Here is a 14,715-nt window from a genome sequence, read left to right on the forward strand (position 1 = left end):
TCCCAGACTAATTGAACTCCTAATCAGAGTTCCCAGCTTCCTGGTCAGCAGTGAATGTACACAGCACTGGCCATCATAGTATCCTGGGCTACACAAACCAAACGAGGCCAAAGACAGTGCTTCCTTTGGAAACAAACATATCCATCTCTGCCATATTGCTTCCTAATAGTTATCGGGTTACCAGCCATTTCTGAATGTATCAAGGTAGCTAGTTAGGATATGGAGAAGGCAATGGCAACCTACTCCAGTATTCTTTCCTGGAAAATCCCATGGACAGAGGAGCCTGGTAGGCTGCAGTCCATGAGGTCGCTAAGAGTAGGACATGACTGAGCAACTTCACTTTCACTTTTCCCTTTCATGTATTGGAGAAATAAATGGCAACCCACTCCAGTGTTCTTGCCTAGAGAATCCCAGGGACAGGGGAGCCTGGTGGGCTGCCATCTATGGGGTCATACAGAGTCAGACACGACTGAAGCGACTTAGCAGCAGCAGGTAGGATATGTTAATGATGTTAATTTTTATTTATCAAAGAAATTTTTCTCCTACATATGATATTAATCTAATCTGAAGAGATCCTGCATTTCCTTATTATTTCATCTCCACAGTTAGGATACATAATCTTCCATTTCTTTTAGTTTAAAAAATTACAGTGCCACCTAGAATTTACTGCAATGTTGAATAAAGCATGTTTTATTTTAAAAAATGATTAAGCATTACCACTTCCTAGGCACTGTGTTAGGAGGAATTGTGGATTTGGAATGGACTAAGACACAGGTCCAATCTGAAAGGACATAATGCAGTACAAGCCATATTAAATGTGTGGAATTTAGGAGTGATAGGAATGTGGACAGTGGGGACAGTTCACTCTGCCAGGGGGAAGGCAGTTAGGGGAGTCTCCACAGAGGAGTTGACATTTGAGTTAAACTGCATCTTGAAATAAATACCGATCAAGAAAGTATAATCCAGGGAAATGAAAAAAAAAAATCAGCAACGAGAAGAAACAAGATTCTCCACAACAAATATAAAGTGAATTTTAAATTAGTTTAATTCTTTTTTTGCTTTTGGTTGTTGAATTCCCATTTCTCACTGGCACTCAAACCAGGGTTTATAAATATGTGGTACCTATGCTGTCGCTACCCTGCCTCTCATACCCACCATAGCAACTGCCTCTAACTGAACACACAATTCTTTCCTCAGAGAGTCTACTCAACACTCAGTTCCATGACTAATAAAGTATCAATAGAAACAGTCAATCATTATCAATAAAAGAGTGTATATGAAAGAAATTTGCTCACCATTTCTAATTTAATTGGGCAGAGACATGGGAAGAATGGACATCCAGACGTAAGGCAGGGAAGCCCGCATTTTTAAAAGGTCCAAATCTTAGGACTCCTCCCAGATTGACTAAATCCTAATTTGTGGAGATGGGGGAAAGGCTTCAGTATTTTTCAAGCTTCACAAATAATTTCCTATGTATCGAAAAGCTTGAGGATGACTGCCATTAAGCGTCTGTGTTAGAAAAAGTCAAATTCATCACAGATTTAAAAGAGCTGGGAAGATTACTGAATTACAACTCCTAAGAACAGAATGTTCTAGGGCAAGAGGGAGGTCTCTGAATCTGGACTCTGGTTAATAAGGAGATACCAAGAGTGAAGATCCAGGGGGACAGGGCCAGAGATGTGAGCTGTGTCTATAAAGTTGAGCTAAAAAGCTGGCCTTCAGGTATCTTTTTAAAAAATCGGTTTTCATGACCTGATGCCAAATCTTAGAAATGGTCATTTCTTATTTTCATTTCTATTTTTTTTTAGAAATGAGTAAGCACTAAAGCTTTAAGAGCAGTCAGCATCACAACTGAATGAGCTGAATTTTGCCACATTAAACTTTCTTTCAAGGTATTAAATTTGCATATGGGGGAGCCCAGATACTTAACAAAAAATCAAGGAAATTACATTATGCTGAATTTAAAAGAACATGCCTGTGTAAACAATACTCCATAGTGCTACTATTTATTTGCAAGTTATTTTGACAACTCATTGTTTATTTAAAGTAATTAGAATTGGGGGTTAGATAAAAAGAGTATAGACTTTTGGACTCAGGGAGAGGGAGAGGGTGGGATGATTTGGGAGAATGGGAATTATAACATGTATACTGTCATGTAAGAATTGAATCGCCAGTCCATGTCTGACATAGGGTGCAGCTTGCTTGGGGCTGGTGCATGGGGATGACCCAGAGAGATGTTGTGGGGAGGGAGGTGGGAGGGGGGTTCATGTTTGGGAACGCATGTAAGAATTAAAGATTTTAAAATTTAAAAAAAAAATAAAAAATTAAAATAAAATTAAAAAAGAAAAAGAGTATAGAAAGCACTGCTTTGAAAGCAGAGCCATTATCAATACTATCTGAATCTCTTACCTTTAATTATACTACAATGACTCAAAATCTTAAGCGAGAAAGTCTTCAGCTCTCAAGTTCATTCAGAATTTTAAAATCACTCTCATGGGAGGACAGGAAGGATGAAAACAGTTTTCAAGACTTTCCTATACCTTAATGTCTTTTTTAACTTTGAATGTAAAAGCATGTTCGTACTGACAGTACTGTGAAATAAAGATCAATTTAAGTCTGTACTGAAGTTCAAAAGCACCTCCTCTTTTTCTGCACAGGTAACACTTTTACTAATTTAAATTAGAAACTTCTAGTTGTGGGGAAGGAGAAGAGGAAGGCAAAAGAGAGAAAACAGGTGATCCGTGGACCAGAGCTGATCCTTAACTGCTCCCTAATAGAGAGAAAAGACTGAGGATTTCTGGAGCCAAACAAAAGTAATGAAGTGGAAAATGAAGTTTTAAAATTCACACACATCACTGAATTTATCTATTTTCTTTTAGGCAAAGTAATTTTACAAAAGTAAATTCAATCTCACATGATTTCACTCTTTTTCAATCTCTGAACTGAAAAGAAACAGGTCTAAGCCTAGTCTATAGTATACAAGTTCAAAATACTTAAATGGTCCATACTACCTGTTCAGCACAGTGCAAGTGAGCTATACTAATGTCTGATTAAAAATTACCTTATTTGTTCTTGGTTAAAAAGCACATTATCTGTTCTTTGCTCCCTGCAAATTCCACTGAAGCATGCTCCCTAAGAGGCAAAGAAAGAACTCTGTAAAATTCAGTTCCCGATATAGGGACCCTCTAGCCTGTCCTGGTGGGATAAGTACTATCAGGAATGGAGCGCCCCCTAGAGGCCAGTATTCCAGATAGTCCCTTCTCATCCATTAGAACAGCTTTTCTCAAGAATACTCCCTGCAAGAACAGCATAGCATTACCTGAGAACTAGTTAGAATGCAAATTCTGGGGTCCTATCTGGCTTACTGCTTTTGGACTACTATAACAAGATACCACAAACTAGGTATCTTAAAAAGAACCGAAATTTCTTACAGTTCTGGAGGCTAGAAGTCTAAGATCAAGGTGCCAGCTGATTATTTGGTGGGAACCCACTTCCTAGTTCATAGACTGCACCCTGTAGCTGTAATCTCACATGGAGGAGGCAGCGAGGAAGTTTTCTTGGGCCTCTTTTATAAGAGCTCTCATCCCATTTATGAGAGCTTCGTCCTCATGTCCTAATCACCCCAAGTGCCCCACCTCCTAGTATCATCATCTTGGGGATTAGGGTTTTAACACGTGAATTCTGGGGACACAAACATTCAGATGATGGCACCACTTTAGGCCAACCTTTGTTATGAGTAAGAAACCTTTGTGGTGAAGTGCAGTAGTTGGTTTTAACAAGCCCTCCAGGTGATTCTGATTCTCACACTTTCAGAATTAATCTCCTCAAACGTCAGAGAATGAAGGTGTTACTGTGTAAAAACTTAAAGAGGCATGAATTAAGCTAACCTGTCTTGCCTCCTAGCAGATTAAAAAAAAAAAAAAAAAACTAAGTTGATGCTTGTATCAAACTAATACAAGGAGTTATAATTTAGAAAATGTCATGAGGTCAAACTGTGATTTAATGTACAAAAAAATAGCTTTCAGCAACTCTGGAATTACCCTGAAAATATGACATTAAAGAATGATTGTGTCCCTTGACATAAACAATAAAGTAATGTTAATTGTATATAATGCCATAAACACGAGAAGAGTGTGGGAAACCTCAACAGCTATTCCACCACTGATGAAGAGGATTGAGTAGCTCCTAGGACCTTTAACCCTTTCCCTTTATTCAGGACTGCAATCTTCCATAGACCAGTTCGTGGTTATCTGACTACAGAATGAGGCTAAACATATGTACAGCTAAGAAGGAAATGAAAATAAGAATAAAAAAAACTTTCCATATTTTTCATGATCTATTTTATTTAACATACATAGTACATGTAAACAACTGGCATTAAATTCATAAAAATACAATTCCCCTATGCATTATCAATTTACTCTTGATACCTTCTTTCATTTTCTCCTTAGTATCACCGTCCTATTTTAACACTACACTGTTTCTGCTAAGCACTTTTAAGAGGCTTATCTTTTTTTAGGAATACTGCCCCAACTTTTTTTTTCCTTTCCTACTGTCATAGCAATAGCTATTTTTATCACTGCCTTGCCCATCCTAACCTTCCTCACACTAAAGCAAAAATATTTTTAAATGCTAAAAATGCATAAAATACTGAGCTCTAATACTGTTTATCATGTGTATCGAACTTACTACTACTCTGTGTTGCCATAAAAGATATTTATAACCTTCAGCACCGGCTGCTACAGATGTGACCAAGGCCGAGTGTGCAGTGTAGCCCAGGGCGTCTGTTCTAAACTGACTGGCCTAAAACATAATCATAGCTTGCTGGTGGAGCTACATGAATAAATACTGCTACGAAAGGAATCTTCTGAAAATAATAATTTAAAAAAAACCTCTAATTCGACTAGTTTTACCTTTTCCCAGCATATAAAACAGTTATAACACTCTTTTAATGTTTTTCCTATGTGGAATTTCAAATAATTACATACATGTAAACTTACTGGGAAGGGAATTATTTAAAGGTGGGAAAAATAGAGAATGACTTTAAAAGTAAAATTTAAAAAAGACAGTAAATGCTGGATATACAAAACACATTTCTGTGAGAAACAACGGGAAATAAAGCGGAGCACACACTTGTCCTCTCCCCACCCACGGCGGCTTTCATCCTCCCAGGCCTCAAGTGCCCACTTCCCGCGTTTCTGCATTGCTGCATCACTGCTTAAGTTCTACTCCTAATCCAAGCTCCCCAGATGTTTCCTTGTTTTCTAAAACTGGCTAAAGACCAAGACCAAGAAATAAGTCACCCAGTGAGCAGGAAAGAGGGAGAGGCACCTGAAGCCACTGGCCATCTCAGCCAGGAGGCCCTGGGAAAGACGCGCTCTGGGGCAGGCTCGGGGCTGCACTGCCTCAGCCTGGGCTGTCTCGGCAGCTGTCTGTCCTAAGCAAGCTAGTGCTTCCCCCAGACCAGGCTGGTCCTTGGGCTCTGGAGAGAAGGCAGAAAGAGAACAGCTCTTCAGAGGCTGCCTGGAGAGGGCCTCGGAAACCACCCCTGAGGACTCAGGTCTCAAGAGCAATCCACAATGAGGTTAATCTGCCTGCGGTTAATAAAGAGAGCGTAACTCAGTGTGTAGTCTGCCAGTCATGGTTTGCTTAGAACGTTAAATCTTAAAACCATTTCTCAGAACTATGAGGGTTCACTGTTTTGTGGAATCTCATTTCACACAAATTAACTTCTAAGAAACAAAAATTCATACTAGGAATTTAAAGCAGGTTGGAAAAGTTTCAAGACACAAATAAACAGATAAGAAAAAAGTAAAGAGGAAGACTGAATATATTAGTTCCTCATAGTGAAATGATGGTTTTTTAAACCAAAATTATAACATAAGGTTTAAGGCTTCGTCTTATTAAAGACAGGCAATTTTAAAAGTAAAATATAAAAACTCCATTCATTTATCATTATTTATTTACTGTGTGACCAAAAAACTAGTCATATTTTATGGTATCTTAATAATAAAAGAAAAATTACCATATACTACAGTCTTCCACTATAAATTATATCTACTCACATATACATTAGTTGCTAGATGCATCTGTAGTTGTTCAAAATAGCTTTTCTTAAAACAATTATACATGAAAAATTTTAAGTGGTTGAAAGTTATTAAAATATAAACATTCGAATATTACTAAAAATGCGAAAAATACACAATTGTCATTAAACTATTTAAACCAAGAATAGGTAACTGATAAGCAATTAAATGAGTAAATAGCACTTATTTGACAAAGAATATTGAGAAAGAAACAAACAGGCCAACATACACTAATGCCACATGGCTGGCAGTTATAGGAATCTGGTCATAATGACTAGGTCCAAGAACTTGCATTTATAACGGGCAGGAAATGCTTTATTACCAAGGGTGACAGAGAATGTGAAGAAGGGAAATAAATTATAGGTCTACATAGCAAATATCCATGTCTGCCCCAGCTATTCTTACTGAAGTTGATGGCAGGGGCTGACATGACTGAGGAGCTTACGATAATCACTGAAATGTTCCAAAGACAAGCGCAAAAGGCAGAGAACAAAGCAAGGGGCATCAATAGTCCACAAACTGTAAAATCAACCCCTACACAGTTCAGAAGTGACTGTATTTTCACATCACCCTTGTTATGACCCATCATATTTTTTTATACAGGTAGCTTTGCTCACTTTAGGACAAATATTTAAGTCAAGTACAAGCATATACTCATTTGCATAGCAAATTTTAAGGGGTGCATTGAAACAGTAACCAACTGATAAAGGTATAAGTATTTTTACATTCAGACTGACCAAATAAGACGTTTTCTATTTGAAAACAGTTACCTATAAAAGTTTTGGGAATCTGAATTAAAAACAAGGCATGAGTTATTAGCAAAACATGGAAACCATTACTGGTGGAATTCTCTGTAGGCAGCAGTCACTCCTCTATAACTTCTAAGACTTTGTAAACACTGTTCTGGAATACAGTGGTGAAGTGAGGCTTGGACTCCTTTACTAAGAGGTTACATAAGGGAGGTTTCCCAGCATTAGCAGGATCTTCCACATCCCAGATTTCAGGCATACTGCATCCAGGCCTAGAAAAATTAATGTGCAGATTAAAAAAAAAATCACTGTACGTTACATAATGGAAGATAAAGGAACACACTTTTTATGTTCCTACCCTCATTTCTTTTTCCACTTAAATTAGCTTTAAAAAAAACAAAAAACAAAAAAAACCCTACCATAGTTATTTTTAAGCTACCATAAATCCTTTCTAGAACAAGGTGAACACAGCAAAGGAGACAATAAAGAAAGAAAAAGACATATAATACACGTGAGTTCAGGTGGTGGGGTAAAAGATCTCAGTTGAATTCTGCCTCAGCTACTTACCAAAAATGTGGTCCTGGGTAGTTCACTCAATCTCACTCTCCACATTGATAAAATGGGACATACCCATGATGTAAGGGACTAAAGGAGAGATTGTATCCAGCATGATGCCCAGCACATAATAAGAGGAATACTGATGCAGATTATATACTGCATATACTGATGCAGAAAATTATACAGGATACCTCCAAGAGATCCCAGGTTTGGTTCCATACCACCGCAATAAAGCAAATATTAAAGTGAGTACCCAAATTTTTGAGTTGTATTGCCAAGTGCATGTAAACTTTATGTTTATGCTGAATTCTATTAAATGTGCAATAGAATTATATATCCTAATTTAAAAATTCTTTAATGCTAAAAAGTATGTTAATCATCATCTGAATCTTCAGTGATAAGGCTTCATAATCTTTTTGCTGATGGAGGGTCTTGCCTCAATGTTGATGGCTACTGATCAATCAGGGTAACGGTTGCAGATAGCTGGGGTGGCTATGGAAATTTCTTAAAATAAGACAATATAATGATGCTTGCCACCTTAATGGACTCTTTCTTTCATGAACGATTTCTCTGTAGCACACAATGCTGTTTGATAGCATTTTACTCACAGTAGAATTTCTTTCAAAATCGGAATCAATATTCTCAAACCCTGCTACTGCTTTATCAAATAAATTTATGTAATATTCTAAATCCTTTGTTGTTATTTTAACAATCTTCACAGCATCTTCACCAGGAGTAGGGTCCATCTCAAAAAACCACTTTCTGTGTTCATCCATAAGAAGTAACTTCTCATCTGCTAGTTTCATCATGAGATGGTAGCAATTCAGTTACATCTTCAGGCTCTACTTCTAAAGCTAACTGTCTTGCTGCTTCCACCACATCTGCACTGCACCACATCCTTACTCTACCGCAGTCTTGAACCCCTCAAAGTCATCCAGGAGGGGTGGAGTCAGCTTCTCCCAAGCTCCTGCTAACTCTGAGCCTTTGGCCTCTTCCCAGGAATCACAAATGCCCTTAATGGTGATTGGTGAACCCTTCCCCAAATGTTTTTCAATTGACTTTTCCCAGATCCAACAGAAGAATACTGGCTATGGCAGCTATAGCCTTACAAAGTGTATTTCTTAAATTATAAGACATCGAAATGGAAATTACTTGAACTGTGGGGCTGCAGAATGGATGCTGTGTTAGAAGGCATGAAAACAACATTAATCTCATTGTACATTCATTCGAGCTTTGGGGTGACCAGGAGCATTGTCAATGAGCAGTTATATTTTGAAATGAATCTTTTTTCCCCAAGCAGGTCTCAACAGCTTATCACAGCCAGAAACCATACTGTGAACAGTCGTGCTGTCATCCAGGCTAGGAGCACAGGCAAAGTAGGTTTATCATAATTCAGTAGGGCCCTAGGGTTTTCAGAATGATAAATGGAGCACTGGCTTCAGCTTCAAGTCACCACCTGCTTTAGCCTCTAATAAAAGAGATCAAGCTCCAGGAGTTGGTTATGGACAGCGAAGCACGGCGTGCTACAGTCCATAGGGTTGCAAAGAATTGGACACAACTGAACAACTGAACTAACTGAAGAGAGACAGCCTGTTCTTGGAAGATTTGAAGCCAGGCATTGACTTGTCTTCTCTAGCTATGGAAGTCCTAGATGGCATCTTCTTCCAATAGAAGGCTGTTTCATCATTGAAAATCTGTTGCTTAGTGTAGCCACCTTCAATAATGATTTCAGCTACACCCAGATAATTTGCTGCAGCTTCTACATCAGCACTTGCTGCTTCACCTTGTACCCTGATATTAAACCTTAAACCTCATGAACCAACCTCTGCTGGTTTCAAACTTTACCACTGTGGCTTCCTCACCTTCTCAGCCTTTACAAAACTAAAGAGAGTTATGGTCTTGCTCTAAATTCGTCTTTGGCTTAAGGGGATGTTGTGGCTGGTTTGATCTTTCATCCAGACCACTAAAGCTTTCTCCATATTAGCAATAAGGGTGTTTCACTTTCTTATAATTCATGTATTAACTGGCATCGCACTTTCTTTCAAGAACAATTCCTTTGTATTCACTATGTGGCTAACTGTTTGGCACAAGAGGCCTAGCTTTTGACCCATCCTGGCCTTTGATATGCCTTCCTTACTAAATTTAGTCATTTATAACTTTTGTTTCAAAGTGAGAGACATGCAACTCTTCCTTTCACTTGAACACTTAAAAGCCACTGAAAAATTATTAATTGGCTTATGTTTCACAGAATAGGGAGGCCCAAGGAGAAGGAGAGAGATAGGGGAACAGCTGGTTGGTGGAACAGTCAGCACACACAGCATTCACCTTTGCCATCTTACATTGGTACAGTACAAAGTGCCCCAAAACAATTACAATAGTAACAGCAAAGATCACTGGTCACAGATCACCAGGATAAATATAAAAATGAAAAAAGTTGAAATATTTTGAGAATTATCAAAATGTGACATGAAAGATATGGGAATACCAGACCACCTCACCTGCCTCTTAAGAAATCTGTATGCAGGCCAGGAAGCAACAGTTAGAACTGGACATGGAACAACAGACTGGTTCCAAATAGGAAAAGGAATACATCAAGGCTGTATATTGTCACCCTGCTTATTTAACTTCTATGCAGAGTACATCATGAGAAACGCTGGGCTGGAGGAAGCACAAGCTGGAATCAAGATTGCTGGGAGAAATATCAATAACCTCAGATATGCAGATGACACCACCCTTATGGCAGAAAGTGAAAAGGAACTAAAAAGCCTCTTGATGAAGTGAAAGAGGAGAGTGAAAAAGTTGGCTTAAAGCTTAACATTCAGAAAATGAAGATCATGGCATCTGGTCCCATCACTTCATGGCAAATACATGGGGAAACAATGGCTGACTTTATTTTGGGGGGCTCCAAAATCACTGCGGATGGTGATTGCAGCCATGAAATTAAAGGACGCTTACTCCTTGGAAGGAAAGTTATGACCAACCTAGACAAGATACCAAAAAGCAGAGACATTACTTTGTCAACAAAGGTCCATCTAGTCAAGGCTATGGTTTTTCCAACAGTCATGTATGGATGTGAGAGGTGGACTGTAAAGAAAGCTGAGCGCCGAAGAATTGATGCTTTTGAACTGTGGTGCTGGAGAAGACTCTTGAGAGTCCCTTGGACTGCAAGGAGATCCAACCAGTCCATCCTAAAGAAGATCAGTCCTGGGTGTTCGTTGGAAGGACTGATGTTAAAGCTGAAACTCCAATACTCTGGTCACCTGATGCAAAGAGCTGACTCATTTGAAAAGACCCTGATGTTGGGAAAGATTGAGGGCAGGCGGAGAAGGGGATGAGATGGTTGGATGCCATCACTAACTCAATGGACATGAGTTTGAGTAGACTATGGAAGTTGGTGATGGACAGGGAGGCCTGGCGTGCTGCAGTCCATGTCGTTGCAAAGAGTCGGACACGACTGAGCGACTAAACTGAACTGAACTGACATGGAGACACAAGGTGACCCTTTATTATTTACCAAATCCATTCTTACCTCCACTAAACAGTAACTGATATATTATTTTCAAATCTATTATATTACCTGTTTTATAATCACCAATGTATTAATAATAACTGATTCAGGAAAGTGTAAGAAGTGGATGAGTGGATTCAAGAACTACCTGGTGAAAGGCTTTGATTATAAAGGACATTTATTTGTCTCCTTAAAATGGAGAGAGCTGGGGACATTCTTTAATCAAGTTATCAAACTTACCATCACCAATAACAGAACAAAGTGACAGGTATCTCCAAAAGTGGCATAATGGAAAGTACACAACACCATCTATACAGTGTTCTTGTCAAATTTTGCCAGACTGAATCTAATAATGTGGAATAAGTTAGACAAATTCAAATGTGGGACATTCTTGCAAGACAACTGGCCTGGACTCTTCCAAATAAAATTTTCCATTTTTAAAATGTTAAAAAACAGAAAAACCAAGGAAAAATTATAGAGATATGACAACAGCTTGTGTTTTGTCATAGTTGCTTCACTTTTCTCTATAAGAGAAAACACCATTTCCAACAAGTCCCTTTAATTCCCAATGGCAGCCCCATGGCCCTGCTCTTTACCACGAGGCAAGCACTAGACAGGAATGTACATGCTTTCTCCTTTTCAATAACATCTTTAATTTAAAGGGAACCTTCACTCAAAAGGTGTCAAAATATGAACGTATCAAAATAAACAAGTAGGCACTGTCACCTCAATGCCCTTCCTCAGAGGTGCTTCTGTAAACAATCCAGCATGCATTCTGCTTGACCTTTTTTATTCATGTTCAGACATACAAGCACACAAAAACATAGGCACAGACATTTATATTCACAGGTGCTCCTGGGTTGCTTTTACAAAACTGAGATTAACCTGGGACTCCACACTTAGCAATAGAAAGTGGTCACTGTCCCATTTCATAAAGACCTACCTTATTCTTTTTCATAGGTGTAGTACTTTTATGTATTATTTAATCACTCTTTTATGGACAGATATCTTGTTTTTCATTTTTGTCATTATGAAACAATGCTGATATAAATAATTTTGTGCCTTTATCTTTCTATAAGCTAAGTTTTTAGAAGCAGTGCTATCACCATGTCAAAACGCTATTCAATTTTCACTATGCGTCTATCAGATTATCTGCCAAAAAGGTATTACCAGTGAGTGTTCCCACAAAAGAGTGTTCAGTGCACACTTTTCTTCACACCCTCGCTGATATGAGATTCTATTAACCTATGAAGATATGACTGGGCTTGGGTTTTCTATCTTTTAATTTCCTCACACATACCAAGGCCAAACTGTTATTATACTGCAGGCCAATGATAGTAGAGAATGAAACACACATGAAGCACCAGCTACTGAGTTCAACTGCTTTCAGGAAAAGAACAGGGCAAAGAGCCGCCTTTGTGAGCTCTCAGTGTAACATCCTTTAGTCCTTATCTGAATTTTCTAAAGTTTCCTGAGGCCAGTCAGCTATGTATTTAAAACAGCATTAGTGAAAATCTCAATAATTTTCTTCTGAATCAATGTATTTTAATTTCATGTCAACTCTATTATGGGAATTAATGAGAAAGAGCAGAGAACTGAGAATAAAAAAGGAGCTAATTAAAAACTGAATCTATAACTTGTATTTGAGTATATTTTCCTACTTGTATTTGAACACAGGGTATCAAGTATTTCAAGAATAATCAAGCACACAATTAAGCCACTCTGTGAAGAAGAACACATATATGTAGTGCCCACCATGGCAGATATTAGTTTAAGCTCCAGGTGGATTAGTCCCTCTTCCTTTTCTTCTCCTATACTAGTCCCCCATTTGCTCCCCCTGTTCGGGCATATTTTTCTTTTCCAATCACATACAACTGTCTTAGGCTGGCATGACAGAATTGGAGAGTGAGGGCTAAGGCAGTAAGGAAGGTTCCAACTCTGGTTGACAGCTCTGGCCAGAAACTCGGTTCTTTCTACTGTGAAAGTAAGAGTACTGAGTATTAGTCCTTCCCTTCCCTCTTCTGAGCCCTCCATTTGCTTCTCTGTCAGCACAGAGCGCTCAGCTGTGTTTTGTTTCAAGCTTTGAGCAGAGTGCACCTGCCTAAGATTTCCTGAGACTTACAATCCTGTAGAAGATGGAGAGTGTCGTTACTGAGGGGTAAACCAGGTGAGAGGAAGCCACTTCCTCTCTTTCCACTCCTGCTGCCCCGAACACAACAAGGGCGACCAGTGCAGCAGGGGAAACCCAGCACAAGCCTCCACCCCGCCCAACTCTCAGCCTTGTCCCTGGAGGTGAGCTCCAAATGAAGAGGATCAGAAGCCAGTTAATTCACTGCTGACTCTGTGCAGTGTGCAAGACTTATTGCCATACTTCCTGAATCTGTCTTTTGATCCTTTCTTGTGTACAAAAACCAGGGCTCTGCCCACCAGAACACGAGACTACAGCAATTATGCAACTCCAAGGAGCTCCATCAACATCTAAGAATGAAGGACGCTAGCCTCTGCAATTGTCACATATTCAAATATGCGTGGGTCTAGGGGACAATGAAGACTCTTGAATCAAGGTTCATCATTGGCTTGGGGAAGAGAACTCACAAAACAATTTTTATGTTCCAGTAACCTACAGGTGTTTCAGGTCGGCATCACTGAACTGGAGAGTCAGAAGGCAAACCCTGAGACAGTAAAGATCCCAATGCTGGCAGAAATCCCTGCCAAGAAACTGAGTCCTTATGACTGCAAGCATCAGGCCAACATTCATTCATTACAATGTCATCATCAAGTTGTTATGAGAGATGCTTACAACTTTTTGTCCTAAGTTTATACAACAAAGTTAAAGGCTATGTATATAAGTTTCATATATATCCTTATGTTCATAAAGACGTGGAGCATTTTCTCAATTATGACTCAGTAACATTTTCTGTAGATCTTGATTAAATTCCAGTCACTTCGGACATATTCACTGGAAAATCATTCAACAATAAACAATTATTTGAGTTTCTTTGTGGGCAACACTTGACAGATACTGCCTCAGAACTATTTTTACTCCTGAGTCAATATTTAATCATTTTATCTTAACACCTTCATGTATCACTGAAATACATGGTGAATGAGATTGATGAAGGCACAGATATACCAATCTCCTGAAGATTTCTGTTTACTTAAAGAGCAATGAAAATTTTTTTAAATAATAGTGTTCCATAAAATATCCTTGATTTCTGATAAAAACTACTTTCTATATTCCTTAAGGGATGATGCTTCAGTATTTTAATAACAAGCTATCATCTGCTATCGAATCACCTAAGTGCAACAGTTCTAAACAGTCTACTTTAGAATTTACATTTGCTTTTAAAATCTTACCAACTCTTACTGCTCTAATCTGCTTAGTGAACTTCTCTGCGGAAATGGAAAAAATTTAAAATATAAACCCAGGAGAATAGGGGTTGCTGTAATGTTAATCATTTTCCCACTCAAATAAGATATAAACAGTAAGATAGAAGTTTCACTCTAAGTCAGAAGTTCCCCAACCTTTTTGGCACCAGGGACCAGTTTCATGGAAGATAACTGTTCTACAGAAGCGGGGCAGAGGAGGGTTTCAGGATGATTTAAGTGCATTACGCTTATTGCGCACTTTATTTCTACTACAAAGCTCCAACTCAGATCATCAGACATTAGACCCAGAGGTTGGGGGTCCCTGCTCTAAGGTGATGCTGGGAGAGGGTCCCCTCTATTCCAGGATAAATGCTGCAGAGATGTGGCATGGACAAAGCTGCTGCACTTCATTACAGTGAGACTCTCCATTACTTGGTTTCAACTC

At 38.7% G+C, this 14,715-nt stretch overlaps 1 protein-coding gene across 1 annotated transcript in view; it reads right to left on the reverse strand.

The window, feature by feature from the left end:
- Window positions 4,324-14,715, reverse strand: part of DPY19L1 (dpy-19 like 1) — a 95,363-nt gene continuing 84,971 nt past the window's right edge. The window contains exon 22 of the mRNA XM_018047137.1: window positions 4,324-7,107. Within this exon, the coding sequence (XP_017902626.1) occupies window positions 6,951-7,107 (157 nt within the window). The 3' untranslated portion in view covers window positions 4,324-6,950. The remainder of the gene's footprint in view (window positions 7,108-14,715) is intronic.

Source organism: Capra hircus, chromosome 4 (genome assembly GCF_001704415.2).
Source record: "Capra hircus breed San Clemente chromosome 4, ASM170441v1, whole genome shotgun sequence".
NCBI lineage: Eukaryota > Metazoa > Chordata > Mammalia > Artiodactyla > Bovidae > Capra > Capra hircus.